At 36.3% G+C, this 15,860-nt stretch overlaps 1 protein-coding gene across 2 annotated transcripts; it reads left to right on the top strand.

Moving 5' to 3' along the window:
• The first annotated feature begins 1,864 nt into the window (after positions 1-1,864).
• Positions 1,865-7,367, top strand: LOC127795443 (CASP-like protein 4A3). 2 transcript variants are annotated; one of them, XM_052327114.1, is made up of 4 exons: positions 1,865-2,607; positions 3,692-3,791; positions 5,172-5,307; positions 6,826-6,974. In XM_052327114.1, the coding sequence occupies exons 1-3, from the start codon at positions 2,036-2,038 to the stop codon at positions 5,289-5,291; spliced, it is 792 nt and encodes a 263-aa protein (XP_052183074.1). In that variant the 5' UTR covers positions 1,865-2,035; the 3' UTR covers positions 5,292-5,307; positions 6,826-6,974. The 2 variants fall into 2 exon arrangements, with proteins under 2 accessions (XP_052183074.1, XP_052183073.1); XM_052327113.1 differs by lacking the exon at positions 3,692-3,791 and having other exon boundaries at positions 6,826-7,367.
• Positions 7,368-15,860: the final 8,493 nt, after the last annotated feature.

Below are 15,860 nucleotides of genomic sequence, written 5' to 3'. Positions count from 1 at the left end.
TGGTTAAACCGAAATAACTAAACTGAATTGGTTATAATTGTCAATTTAGTTCAGTTCAAGTTGTAGGTCGGTCTGGTTCGGTTTTTAAGTTTGGCAATTTTAGTTATTTAGTTCGATTTGATCTCTATATTAAAAAATTTTTGAAATAATTAAACTGACTAAAATTGAGGCGTTGGATTGATCGAAGAATGGAAAAGTGTCATAAATGGTTGATAATTGGGCAAGTCGGTCTGAGGTAACGATGGCAGCAATAAAGGCAAGGGAAATTCTATCCCTAGCCCGACAAATTACTCTTTACAGCCCACCCCATGCAAAATTTTATCAAAATTTTAAAATTCTTATTTTAATCCCGCCCACTACTTCCTCCAACCATCTCGACTGCGGCCTCACCTCTCTCTTTTCCTCCCACACTATATACACACAAACACATAGAGAAAGAGAGAGAGAGAGAAAGAGAGAGAGAGAGTGGGTCGGCATGGCCAACCCACACACACACACACTCACACACACACACACACACATATATATACACACACGCATGGTTTTTATTATATATATATACACACTCACACACACAAAAGCATGACCGCGGCCATGAAGACCTCCGCACCTCGCGGTGCGGGAGTTTCCAAAACTCCCGCAACACGAGATGCAGGGCTTGCTGAAATCCTTGCATCTCGCGGTGCGAAGGTTTTCATGGCCGCAACCATGCTTTTGTGTGAGTGTGTATATATATATGTGTGAGTGTGTGTGTATATATATGTGTGTGTGTGTGTGTTGGGTTTCATGGTCGCGTCCATGCTGTGTATATATATGTGTGTGTGCGGCTGCCGGTTGCATGGCTGTGACCATGACTGCGGCCATGCGTGTGTGTGAGTGTGTGTATATATATATATATATAAATGTGTGTGTGTGGGTCGACCATGACCGACCCACTCTCAGTCTCTCTCTCTCTATGTGTTTGTGTGTATATAGTGTGGGAGGAAAAGAGAGAGGTGAGGCGGCGGTCGAGATGGTCGGAGGAAGTAGTAGGTGGGGTTAAAATGAGAATTTTAAAATTTTGATAGAATTTTGCATGGGATGGACCGTAGAGAGTAATTTGTCGGGCTAGAGATAAAATTTTCCTAAAGGCAATTAGAAACCTTAGCCCTCTTTGCTATTTCAAAGAGAAAGATTGATTAAGACTAGTGAGTGAAATGAGTCTAAGTATTCTTTTAATTCAACAAATTTAACAGGTGTAAATCTATCGGGTATAGTGTGAGCACATTATAAATGGATATAGACTTCATGAGTCTAGATTTGACGTGACTTGAACTATTAGCAAGTCTATCTCAGAACATGACAATAAAGATAAATTATATTTTGAATTTTAAATTTATAAAAATTATAGAGGATTATTAAAGTATGACACTAAACCAAAAAGTTGAGATGATATTATGGTTATCTTCAATGTATTACAATTTTAAATATTCTCCCTTTGGTGATGCCACTTCACTTCAAGTTACCAATCGGTTAAAATTAAGGGGCAATCACGCGCACATTTTAGTTTTATGAAAAAAACAAAAACTAAAACTAAAAGGAGATAAAATTGTGGGGGAAGCTAGATACGCATAGCAACGACGTCGTCTTGATCCGTCCGTCCGTCCGTCCGTCCTAGGTTACGTAAAGAATTATCATCAATCATCGGGCAAAGACTTTAGGGGGCAAACGAGAGTGAGCCGCGATCGTCTGCGATATTAGTAACTCGTTTCTATCTCAAGGGTACTGACGTGGCAAGAAATGATTGGTGTACGTGGCAAGAAATGATTGGTATACTCGCCTTATAAAAGAATGCCTCCTCACAATAAATGAAATAATATTCCCTCCCTCCTCTGGCTGTTGTTCTGCGTGCCATTGCCACGTTCGCTAGTTTCGAAATCTTTTCTTTCCCCTCTTCTCCCTATCTTCTCTCTTCTTCCAAACATGCTATAATAAGAGACAGACAGAGACACAGAGAGAGACAGAGAGAGCGAAGAGAAAACAAAAAAAAATCAAAATGGACAACCGCGAAAGCAGCCGGAGCAAGAGGAGCAGCAACCGGTCGATGTCGTCGGACACCGACTCGCAGATGGACACCTTCCACTCGCCGCTCCGATCTGAGTCCCCTCTCCGCTCCGACGACCCGGACCCGCCGCCCGACAAGTCTCCGGCCAAGTCCCCCTCCAAGGCGATCGTCGCCTTCGACAAGTACTACTCGCCGCTGCGATCGCCCAACTACGGGCACAAGGCAGTGAACGCGCCTCTGCCGCCTCCGCCGCCGGTGATGGTGTTCAACCGGGCGGTCAAGGAGGACGTGCCGTCGGGGGTGACGAAGCTGGGGCCGGCCGGCGGCGGCGGAGAGGATGGGGATTTGGAGGACGGTGATGGTGGAGTGGGAGGAGAGAGGAGGTCGAGGGCGGCGGTGGCGGCGATACTGCGGCGGACGAGGCGGGAGATGATGCTGCAGAGGGCGGAGTTGGGATTTAGGGTTTGCGAGATGCTGCTGTGCTTGATTTCGTTCTCAGTTATGGCCGCTGATAAGACTCAGGGCTGGAGTGGAGACTCCTTTGATCGCTACAAGGAATACAGGTAGTTTGATCTCTTCACTCTCTTGTCTCTTTTCTTGTATGTGTCCATGGAATCAAGTGTTTTTCATATTGATCAAATGGATCTTATCAAATTTTGCACTTTGTTTTATAAACTTGGAGTTCATCGACTGAGTTACAAAAGTTTAATTTTCGCTTGGATGAAATTCCAGAAAACAAAAAAGACAAGCAAGTACAGTCATCTGGGCTGGTATGACTTTGTGTCGCTCTCAAATATTGGCTCTGAATTCCAGATGAATGAATTTGAATTTGTTTGACTTGTTTAGATTTGGTCAGATTTCTTTCAAATTTAAAGTTAAAGGCTATGGGGGGATTTTTATTTTTATTCTTTTAAGAAACATGATCAAATAAATTAGAGTAGAGTTACTAATAGAGGAATCAGGAATGTTGCAAATTGAATGGCTTGCTATAACGTTACAATTCTTTTGCCTGACCGAGGAAATGAATTGTATCTCTAAATGCACAAAAATTTACTGACGTTAAACAACTTTTCAATTGGGGGCTTAACATACAAATTGAGTATTCTTTTGATTTTTATCTTTAGTTGTTTTCAGTTTTCACTGTAAGAGTTCTATTAAGAAAAGCATCATATCTGTATAATTACTTCACTTGACGGTGAAGTAAATTATATACTATATATGTGTATTTATGTGGCAATTCTCAATGAATTTAATATCCCTACCCTAACCTTGTTAACCATGCAAGTTAGACTAGTGATTCCAAGTGCATTCATGCAAGGTTGATTTAAATTGGGTTCTCATCCAACTGAGGTTAATAATGCACAGTAATCAAATGAAATGGCTTACTGTTAAGGTGCTTGGCTAACTTGTCTAAGACCTGTTAATACTTGATGAGGGATTTGAATCTGGTCCCATGTATCTACTGATATGATTTAGTGCTACTGGACTCACTTGCCCATAGTGGGGCTGGGGGTTGGTTTGTGGCTATAGATCATTTCTGCTAAAGGTTTCTATACTCCCAGTTTGCCAACCAGTAGAAGGCTGTTATGATCACGTCACAGTATGGTCAATAGCTCTGATCACTCCTCTTCAATCCTTTTTATTCAGCAACAGAAATGAAGAAGAAATGGCACAGAGCATCATGACAGCAGAGCACCGCCTTTCTGGAAGCTTTTATAGTGGGTTTATTCATTTTTTACATGATATGGTATGTGCAACTGGTGGCTTTAGAAAGGCACGTAGATTTACATTTCTGTTGGGACCAATGTCTTTGAACTATGTAGTGTCATTACCTTAGTGCCTTATTTCCAAACAAATTCTGTTCCCTCTTGCTGCATGCATTCAACTGACCCTTTTTAATTAAAATTCACTATTGATTGATATAAAATATAACAAAGTGGATATTCTGATCTATCACCATTTCCAGTACTGTAATTTAGTCATCTATACCTACTAGACCTTTTCATTGGGTGAAGTGGGTCATGTAATTGCCTTTTCTTAATAATGGTTTTCCTATTAGTAGAGTGAATTTAGTTTTTAGTCCAGTAGAAATTTTTGTCCAAAGAGCAAATTTTTTATTTGCCTAGGAGATGGATACTTGATCATTCTAGGACTCTTTACATTGACATCCTCGGGATTGAAAATCTTAAATACAAAGACTTCATCTCTTGGTATCATTAGAACTTCATCACATTTATTTGTATGGGCATTGAAGAATTTTCTTCTTCTTACTTTAAATTTACATATCACAAGCTGGTGCTAAATTTCTGCTACATTGGTTTTGTAACTTGCTTCAAGAAAACTGTCATGTACCTAGGGTTTTGATAGGGAATTGGAAGAAATCGAGGGGGAATTAGACTGAAAGGGAGGGAAATGCAGCAAGAAATGGGGAAGGACTACAGACAGAACAGCAAGGAGGGGAAGATTAGAGAGAAATCAGAGGGATCGGGAGAGACTTTAGAGGGAAATTGAGAGAGAATTCATGAGAGGGAAATGAGAGAATTCAATTATCATTCCAAAACATGCCTTCCCATCCTCTAGCTGTGGCTTATATATATGGCCTAATAGCCTCCCACATGCACTCATGTGCAGTACAATGATAAGCATAATTGCCTATATCTAAGGACAAATATCTATAACATAAAAGGGAAGAAAATTACAATTACTACCCTAGTAAACCCTCAGAATAGTTATACAATATAGTAATGCATGTAAGCTAACTACTATTATATTTACTAATCTATCCTTGGGGATCTTTGGGGTTGTGACAAAAACTTACTTTACATGAAAATCATTGTTTCTGTAGAAAGTGTGGGATGACAAGTGTGAACCAGCCCATTGTCCTCTACATTGTCTATTGAAACATCAAACACCAATCTTTTGCAGACCATCACGAGGCAAAATCAAATGACTAACATTTTGAAACATCAATCACTTTCAGACCATCACAAGGCCAAATCAATGACAAACATTTTGCTTAAGTCATTCCCCCCCCCCCCCCCCCTTTTTAAGTTGCTTGCTTTTACGCATTTTTCTATTTTTCTTCTCTCCTTGATTTTTGATGTTGAAGAATCTTTTTTCATGGCAGGTACTGTGTTGCTGTGAATGTTATTGGATTTGTATATTCAGGGTTCCAAGCATGCGATCTAGCCTACAATTTGATCACTGGGAAAAGTTTCATCATGCACCACCTCCGTTACCACTTTGATTTTGCAATGGACCAGGCAAGTAATTTTTATTACCTTCAACTTTTGAATGCTGGCCAAACAAGCTTCCTTGACATGTGAGAACATGCTGGTCTATCATAATTTAGCTTTAGTGGTGATGGGCTGCTCCATATCTGATTCATGATGGCCTCTTTGTGCCACTAGGATATGATAACAGTGTTTAGATAGGCAAAGAACATATATGATTTTACCTGGATGGGAGTCGTAGATTCCATGTAGGATAAGAAAGGGCAGACCTGTGGGCTATGTATGGTTAGCATGCATTCATAAAGGGGCATCTCCTGTGCATGAGGCTCCATGCTTTGCATCAGGAGAGAGTCGCGATGGTAGATATCTTCCCCTTGCTTTTTTCACAATAGTTTAAATGCAAGTGCTCAACCCCTGACAAAATAGTATCAAATTAGCCCAGTTTTTTTAGTCAATTCCATACCAAGTGCTCCAAGGGTGGTTCGACTCATTTTGAGGGAAAAAATGGATTCAATGGGGCTGAATGTGTCATGGATCCTACATAGGATAAGAAAGCAAAGATTTTAGATCATATACAGGTAGGCAACACACCTAATAAATTAGACTTCTGAGTTGGATGGCAAGCACCCAATCCATGACATAGTGTAAGCCCCAACTTCAGTTAACCTGTGTTGGTCAGCTGGTTTCATTAATTATTTATGTGAACTATGTAATCTACATTACAAGATAACTTAAATCCCATTGGAAATAGTCTTTTTCATGTTGAAATTTATGGTGAAGAAAAATTCTTATTCCGATTTTAGTTTATCAGCTATTAAGAACTAGATATAAGAGTTTGTCTGACTAACTTATTTGGTGGACCAAGAGTCTGATTGCTGAGTCAGTTATCTCTAATTTACTGATGCATATGATTTCTGATTAAGCTGGGGATTCAAGTCCCAATTAATCTTTTATGTTGTATTTTGTTCTGGTTGGTATCTAATTATCATCACTAGCATAGGTGTTTTATCAGAACTTGGCTTATTTGTTAGTGGAATTAAAGAGCCAGAGGTTACATCTTCCTTGGTTTGCTATCATCAGTTTGTAATTGTGGCCATTTTCACAGCCCAATCAAAGATGGAATACATATTTTACCCAAAGCCCATAACTTATAGCACATATTCATTTGTTTAAACCTTTTAACAACTTCTGACCTTGCCTACTGTTGCCTGGTTAGATTTGAGGCCTGGTTTGTTGGCTCCACCACCCATCTCAAGTTTCCATATGCAAAAACAACCCCTTGCTCGCGAGCATATAGGCAAGCTCAGCATTGTAAATTATCCAATCACGGCTCTCACAAAATATTTGAGCTGGCTTTGCATTCAAACAGGCATCTCGAATGTTTTTGTGTACCTTTTTGGTTATATCCCAATCAGCGGAGACTTAGAACAACGGTATCACCCATCCTTTTATGCCAGATGATGGATAGTCCTGAGGAACGTGATTGAATTTTGATTGATTATTGATTACTAAAGGATGCTGAGACTGAGTTGTTGGTTAAACTTGCAGATTCTGGCATATCTTCTGATATCAGCTTCATCTTCTGCGGCCACCAGGGTAGATGATTGGGTATCAAACTGGGGAAAAGATGAGTTCACAGAGATGGCTAGTGCGTCAGTTGGGATGTCATTCGTGGCTTTTGTCGCCTTCGCCATCAGCTCTCTCATATGTGGCTACAATCTCTTTAGCCACAGCATGGCCTGATCTCAGCCAATCACCATGGATATTATGCCTAACCCAAATCCTTAAGGGCAAGAGGGAATTGGATTAAACAAAGATTTAGATGGGACGAAGTCTGAAATTGTACAGGAGACATTTATGGTAGGTTCATAGCAGTTTTTTCTTCTTATTATCACACACTGAAGAGGGGTTTCGCCAGGATCTATTAGGTTGGTTGGATCTCTTGTGGACTTTAAAATATTTGCATGTATTTATGAAAAGAAAAATAAAAAAAATCACTTTTTAGTTGCATGTAAGAAACCATTTTTTTTTCGCCTCTTTGATCGATTGATAAAATTAAATAACATTGCTCCTATTCTGTGTTATTCAGACAGCTTTTCTTGTGACTACTGAATAATTTTTGTCATGGGGGTGCCAACATTTTTTTCCCAGAGGCTGTCTGTAGGACACTTGGGCTTTGTAATACGTTTTTTTTTTTTTTCTTTATTTTATGGAAAAGGAAACAAAGTAACGAGTATATTGAGAGTGGTGCTGGAGCTGTATAAAACAAAGCAACTGAAATCACTAAAATTACAAGCAGAACATTTATCATGGTGAGCTACACTGCTTGTGTTGTGTGTGGTTAGTTATAAATGAGCTAAAGTTACTGTTTGATGCCACAATGAAGCATCGAATTCACAAGGTTTCATGCGTTTTTATTGTCAGATGAGATGCGAGTAAGAAAGATGGTAAAATATTAAGATATAAACATTGATAGTCAGGAAAAGATTGGAGACAGAAAAGAAAAGAGTGGGGATTACCATACATAAAACTTTAAAGTCCATGGGTTAGTGGATGCCAACAGAATACAAGATGGGATTATTGCAAGTACAATTATTCTAGAGAAGAAACTATAAAATATTGTTAACAGTTATTCTAGAGAAGAAACTATAAACTATAAAATATTGTATGTATCGCAAGTTGGGTTAAAAAAAGTGATAAAAGGCAAAATTTTTAAAAGATTTAGAGGGTTTAGTACAAAAGATACGTAAACAAGTGATGATGTAAGAGAAGTATTAAATTAAATTATTATATGAGTAGAGAAAGAAATGGGTACAAAGATGTACATGGAGGTTATGAATTTGAAAAAGGAAATAAAGATAACAATGTAAGACTTATGTTGTAAGAATTGTTCACTTAACAAAGACTTATAGAGGAGACGAATTGACATAAAATAAAGTTTAAGAATTAGATTATAAGATTTAAAAGGTAAAAAATAAATTATTTTTAAGAGAAAAATGTGACAAAATAAAATGAACTATAGGAGAAACTAATTCAACATGGAGTGAAATGTATAATAGCATGCCCTCCAAAGGTAATAAATGAGTAATCAAAATTTGTAAAATATCACCCAACAAACTCCTAAGCAATCCCCAGCATCACGAGGAGGGGTTTACACTACCCCTCATCAACCAAATCCAACCACATGAATACTTAAATTTTAACTATTCATGAATCAAGATAAGATAAATCAACTATCTATAACCATAGTTTCTTGTAATAATGTAATTAAATCACTTTAATTCATTCTTTTACAATAAACCATGCTATCACGCAACTGGACTAACAACTTTGGCCACTAAAATCTCATGGATTCGGAAATAAACAATGAACTCTTAGGCTCTGGGCTTGGTCGCAAGGAGAAGTTGAACTTTTTCTATACTCCTGCCTCCCTCTCTCTCACCCACCCCCACCCCTTTTTCTCTTCATTTTCTTCCTTCCAATCTCTTTTTCTCACTTGGCAAGAAAACTCATATTCCACATCCACACCCCTTTTTCTCTTCATTTTCTTCCTTCCAATCTCTTTTTCTCACTTGGCAAGAAAACTCATTGCTTCAATACTCAATTTGTAGCAAGAAGTACTGCACAATGTATAGCTAGACATATTTATTGAGGCCTGAGAGAGGAAAGTATGGTAGCTTACTCATACTGAATTTCTGACTTTCGCTTATTAGAAGAATAAATAAATAATAATAACTACAAATTAAAATGAAAACTTCTTGACTTATTAATAGTTAACAAAGGAAAATATATAATGCCCATTGAATTGATGCCATCCTGATTGTAGTTTGATTCTCTTTCTTGACACGAGAATACAACAAGAAACCAAATCCTACCTTTTTATGTGATTTTCATGCTTAGTATCAGGGAAACATGCAAGTCAGTTTCGTTATTTGAAATTAAGACTTATAATTGTTGTTATTGTCGTCGAAGTTTAACACTAAAGAGCATATATATCATATAACTTTGTGAAATGAATAGTGTCAAATGCTACGTTAGCTTTCCTATGTTTATGATTATTGTAGAAACATTTTTGAATTGGATTGTGCAGAAGTGCTGATTTGATGTTTGGCTTGGCATGTAAGAGAGAGTTCCTTGTGCACACATCTATATATATGAACACAACTAAGATATGTATGTATGTAGGTAGGTATTTGCAGCTAGAACATATATGAAATAAATAATCTTTATACTATATCCTTGGACAATTATAGTTGAAGCTTCTTGATTTGTTGACTATAAAATCCTATAAAAGGGTAGATGTCTTAAGAGTTAATAGAGTTATTGTAGGCAGTATTATGTTACCGCTGGTCAGGAGATCTTTCTTTTGATTCCATCAAGAAAACACTATTAATAGATTAATCCTCTTCTGGTTTTGTGACAAGAGTAGCTAGGCAGTATCATGATATTTATTAGCCAAATCAAATAAATACTCAAATAATTAGGACATAAAGTAATAAATACATATTAAATATTTTGTCATTCTTACATATATATATATATATATATATAAAAGATTTGACCAAGTGGGTCAGGTTAAATCTTTTAAAGGGACGTCTCTAAGTTCTAATCTAGATTGCACAGAAACAGATATGACAAACGTTTTCGATAAGAAACGGAAACGAAAAAATGTTATTTTTTTAAAAAAATAAAAAACAAAAAGTGGGATAAAATGTAAATTAAAAAAATATAAGAGTTTTTTAACAAATATAATTTTATAAATATGTTATTTTATAATTAAATAATATATATTAGATATATATTATAAATATATTATTTAACATATATACATGTATATCATCATTATATATATATATTTTCCACTTTTCTCTCTTCCTCACTCTCCTTGGGAAACCCTTTTCTCTTATCCTCTCTCCCCCTAGGAAACCTACTTCCTCTCTTCCTTTTTCCTCTCTCTTCCCTTCTTTCGCTGCCTGTACTCTTTTTCTCCAGCAATTTTTTCTTATTCCTCTTTCCTATGCTGCTGGCCAGTTACCTCGCCTCATCCTTTCTTTGGTCGCCTATACTCTTCTCTTTCAACAATCTTTCCTTGTTCCTTTTCCCTTCGCCACCAGCTAGCCTCTTCACCTCTTGCTACCTTGCCTCTTACCACCAACCATTGCTGCATCCGCTCTCTGTTGTTTCTCGTTGCCAAAAATACGTTTCCGACCATTTAATGTAATTTGTGAAACGACCTTGAAACGTTTTGTAAATTAAAGAAATGATCTAAAAAATGTTTTGAGCTGTTTTTTCCTTTTTCAAAATGGGAAACAATTTAAAAACGTCGAAACAACGTCTCCAAGCCATTTTCATGCTTCAGGGATTCTAACATGACATTCTTAAATGGTTAGTCTCCTTTAGAGAAGATATATAGAAACTATACATTATTCAATTTGAGGCATGAGAAGTGAAGTTTTTTTTTAAGATTTTGAATTAAGGTGTGCATCTACCATTTAACTTCTCCTAATAAGACGTTATCACTGATTGAGAGGCATCAATAATTAGTATTCTTGATTATGAACCTTGTTGCTATTATTTTCTTGATTTATAAGTGATTTATTGACTAGTAGCTTCAAAATTGTACAAGATCCAAAAACAGAGATGATTTCCTCCCATACTAAAGGGAAGATGCTCTGGGCTCTCCCATCTCTACTCACTAAACTTCTTTTATGTCACCCCCAATACCAAAATATGTTGTGGGCAGTGGCTTTGTATGCCCATTTTGAGATTTCAAATTTAATCTTCAAAAATCATACGATTGTAAAATTTTCCTATAAACAATTCATAGTGTGTAGGGAGTCTTCAAAGAAACTGTTAAATCGTGAAAATCAACCGCACCTAGCGGGTTTTTTAAGGAAACGGTTTGAGAAATCCATAAACCGTGCGATTTACGGTTTAATAAAAATACTTTCTATTTTTAATTGAACGGCCCGATTAGTCTAATAATATGAAAATTAAAAAAATAAAACCCAAATATGTTGTAGTTCGTGTAAACTATTTACTAGTATAGTTTTTCTTTTTTTTCCTTGTAAAAAGTTAATTTTGAAGTGAAAAAGTCAAAATATGTTAAAATGATCAAGTAAAAAAGATTTAGGCCTAATTTGTTTATCTACCAATCTCAATAGAAAGCCTACTTGGACAAACTACGAAAACTGCACCGAACAACACCGTATTTTGTAGTGTGGTTTGGAGTAATAAAAAAATCATACATATGATTTGACATATTGAAAAGGGTTTAGACTGATCAAATCATACCGTGAACACCCCTAATAGTGTCATATCAGCATTTTTAAAATTGATAAGCTGCTTATTGAAATTATCTTTTTAGTAAGTGGTTATTAGTGAGTTACATTATTTGGTTTAAAAATTTTACTTACTCAACGCCACCCTTAAGTAAATTAATATTATCAATAAATTTAAAAATGTTTATCGAGGTATACTATAACCTATAAGTAATCACTCTGATTAGATAATAGAGAAAATTGCAAAGTACATTTTTGGGATTTGGCAAAGTTACAAGAAATCTCCCGAAGTTAGAAAAATAGTAATAAATATTCTTATTGTTAAGTAAAGAAATAAATGACTAATTTACCCTTCATAGTCTAAAAAAAAAGAGTCCAAAACGGCCCTAAGAGACTTTCCTAGAAGAGTAGTCCTCAGGAGACCCTTTGGCAAGCCTCACCGAAGTACCTTCGAGGTGTCCGAAGAGACCCTTTTTGAAAGCATTTCCTCGGTGTTTTCGAGAGACCATTCTAGGACCCTCTTTTGGGTTATAGAAATGTGGTCTTCAGGAAATCTCTAATGAGAATGCATTAACTCATTCTTGATATCTCTAATTTAAAATTCAGAACAAACAATCCCAAAAGATGTAGGTACTCTTCTACCTATTAGCTTCAAGCTCTATAAATAAGGAGTGAATTTTTCAATTGAAGTATGCCCAGAATTCTACTAAGATTATACTTCTACTGTTTCATCTATTCTGGCTGCATAATCTTCAAGTTGGGCTAACTTAAGCGTTAGAAGGGCCCATGTGGAAGGCATCTTGTGCCCCTAACTATTCTTCTATTTTATAGGTCTCTTGGAGACTAGAGTCTTAAGACGAATACTTTCTCGTAACTATAAATTTATTATTGTATCTCTGGAAAATAATTAGTGATGTTGTGGGAAATAGATTGAAAAACTAAAATAGATAAACAATGGCCCTAACAAGGAATGTCACAAATCTACTGCTGCTAGAGTTTTGAGTCGAGGAACTAGATAGTTTTCCCATACTCCTAGTTACTTTACGTGGTGGAGATAAAGAAGATTTTCTTTTGGGAGCCATTTTAATGAGAAATGTGATGTCATGATAAGCAAAATATTGGAATGGAGTAGGATAGGAACAAGATCAAAAGATAGAGAGTAACTACCTTGAAGTGGGAGTTCGCTGATGATCGAAAACCCTTAAAGCGAGAAAACGTTGGACTATCCTTCTGCATGAGTTCGTGTGATTTGAAGGATATTCGAGTGGATTTTTCTTCACTCGATTGTTATTTGTATTTTTTGTTTACTTTAAAGTAAAAGTACTATTTTACCACACGATTTTATTTTCTTGCTTTTAGTTCCAATCGACTGGATTCAGATGCCAATCAAATGCCATAAGGATTAACTTGAGATTTCTTTTTTCTAGAAATTCAATTGATCTTGAAGTTAAATATTGGAAATCTTGCTTAAATAAATACTGAATGAGTTTGCCTTATCCTAATATCACAGCTTTGAGAATTTCACTTATTTCCTAAATGACTTCTCATGAATCTTGAATAAACTATACACTATTCAATATACTCCATTTGAATTTTAACTTCAATCAAGTTCCTCATAAGTGTTTATAGATATCCTTCGATAAACATCTATCTTAAACACTTATTTGAGTAATGATCAATATTACTCATCTAATTTACTTAGACTTAATTTTGGGCTAAATAGAGACACATCATATACATTAAAGATAAACCCATAATTTATAAATAAAATGAATGACAAGAATTGATAACAAAGAAATAAATGAACAAAAATAAGTAAACAATAAGCACCATGTGAGGACTGAATATAAATGAACAACAATAAACTCAATAATCATAAATTACATGCAAAAATTAAAATACAAGAACAATAATTAAAAGGCATAGCTGAAGTAAATGATTAGAGTTAGATAAACTCTTGACATAATAAAAGAGACAAACATATTCAAAATAAAACAAAAATCTCCCCCTCAATAGATGTTGATTTCACTTTTATAATTTGGGAAGATACAAAATTAGTTTGATTTCTCATTAGATAAGAATACTTTTGAAATTCTTTGAGAAATCAACTTGATATTTGCTAATGGCATAACTTTTGAACTCACAAATTTTAATTCACACAATTAGCATAGCTGTTGCATGAGTTTGATTTAAATTTGTGTAAAGAGTCTGCATCACATATACTCTTATCTTATGTGCACCTCAGCATTTTATTTCAAACAGGAGAAGTCTTTTTCCTTGGAATATCAACTAGTTTCGTAGGCTTTCCTGGATAGAGTATATTCTAATCAGATTCCTTTGAAAGCTTGATAGTCTGATTTCAGAATTTGTCTTTCTTAGGCATGCATATATAAAGCTTATACTGTAACGACTTGTTATTGGCTCTATGTCATGAATAATGATTTTATTTTATTTTGGAGTATAGATATATTTTTATATATCTTTGATTATAGAGAAATCTAAAGGTTGAAAATTTAATAAAATGGGTTGTGTAATACCTGAAGTTTTTCTAGGCATTGTTGTTCCAGAAGTAAAACGTTTTCTTGGAAATCGAAGGATACGGTTGATACATGTGAAGTTCCTAGATAATCGCCGAGGAACAAATGAAGGATTTTTCGAAAAATCATGGAAACTACCACGGGGAGGCATCATCTTAAGGTATTTTGGAGAGGTTTAAGGAGTTCTAGGGCTCAAGTGATATAACTGCAAAGAAGTTTTGAGCTAAGGAGTTATTTGTAAGAAGTTTAAAATATCTTGTAACTAATTGGTTAAGGAAACCAAATAAGCTAACTTAGTTAGGAAACATAATCATGAGCAATGATGAGGAATCTTGAAAAACCTAATTAACATGCGGTGGCACATGTTTCAATAGACACATGTCGCAAGGGGTGAAATGGCACAAATCACTAGGGACACGTCGCGCGATCCTATGAAAGTAATGATTACAACCTTATCCAAGTGACACATGACAAGCGACACATGGCACACTCGGATTGTCCATAGATGCCTATAAATACCAAGCCCTTAGAAGGGACAATCTCACCATTAATCAAGAGAAAAAATGAAGTGAGTTTGAGAGGAAAAGTTCTGCCCAAAAATAGAGTGGAAAAATGCTTCACTGGAAAATTTGGACCGCCATCGTAAAAGTAGTGAAACAGCATCAAAACAGAAAGGTAATTCTAATTTCTTTCTGTAGTTCGATAGCTAATTGAATAAGGGTTGCGTGGGTTCAAACGGAGGTCAAATCGGAGTCCGGACGAGGGAGAATGGGCCGAAAAATCACAAGAGGTCAAAACTAAAGGGGCGACGCGTGCAGCTCACTCGCCACCTGGCGTGGGGGTCCTTCGCCCAGCGCGTGAGGGCCCCTGAGGGGCCCCCCTGGCCCCAAATTTTGTGTACTTGGTCCTTAAATTTATTCCTAGGACTCTATATAAAAATATTTTAGGTTTGAGTTTCGAAAGTATGTTATTTTTGCAGAAAAGCATTCTCGAACCCTGTGAATACTACCTTAGCGCTTCCAAACCAGCAAGGTGAGCGCTTCTTGCATCTTTATGATACATACCGAACATTTTATCTTCACAAGGGTAAGGGTGTTTACTTGCATAAGCATGACTTTCCTTTAAACCAAGCATTTTCTCTTTCTTTGTCATGCATCACTTGGTGTGTGTGGCTAGCTGAAGTCAGGATCTCATGTTAGATTGGTGAAAAGTCATGGAGATGTGAGAACATGATTGATCAGTGGGGGTGATTGCAACACCTCGGCGTCACTACCACACAGGCGATTTCATATCATTTTGCATATCTCATTTACATACATGCTATCTCTTCTTGTTGCACTCACTTAGATATAACTATCTAACTTGGGTGTCTCATACCCCTAGAACATTCAACGTTCCAGGTGGGTTAGTCATGACAGGTGCCCCGGAATCAAGTCAGAGGAAAGGAAAGGAAGTGGTTCTCGGATAACTAGTTATTCTATGTTTTAATTGTAAAAGCATTGTACTGTGGCTTTAGTGTGAGTTTTAATTATTGTAAAAAGGGAGCCTAAATGATCCTTGGATTCCCAAGTTGTATTATGATTTTTTAGGTGATTTTTGTGTTAAAAGCATTTAGTGGAAGCCTTAAATACCTAGCTTATGGTTGTTATAAAGCTTTCAGGTTCAATCCTTTGCTTCCATTGGCAAAGGCTTCCATAAACGCCCTTTGTTTACCATGTGGTTGCTAGCGTCATCATGCATTTTTATACGTGTGTGGAGAAAAGAA

This window comes from Diospyros lotus, chromosome 2, assembly GCF_014633365.1.
Source record: "Diospyros lotus cultivar Yz01 chromosome 2, ASM1463336v1, whole genome shotgun sequence".
Taxonomy (NCBI): domain Eukaryota; kingdom Viridiplantae; phylum Streptophyta; class Magnoliopsida; order Ericales; family Ebenaceae; genus Diospyros; species Diospyros lotus.
Note: the sequence above shows the minus strand (reverse complement) of the source record. Positions and strands in the feature narration are given on the sequence as shown.

Excerpts from the sequence above, each read along its gene's own strand:
- LOC127795443 (XM_052327113.1), top strand. The coding sequence starts at position 2,036 with ATGGACAACCGCGAAAGCAGCCGGAGCAAGAGGAGCAGCAACCGGTCG. Across the intron at positions 2,608-5,171 it reads GATCGCTACAAGGAATACAG|GTACTGTGTTGCTGTGAATG; the intron begins GTAGTTTGATCT and ends TTTTCATGGCAG. Across the intron at positions 5,308-6,825 it reads TTGATTTTGCAATGGACCAG|ATTCTGGCATATCTTCTGAT; the intron begins GCAAGTAATTTT and ends TTAAACTTGCAG.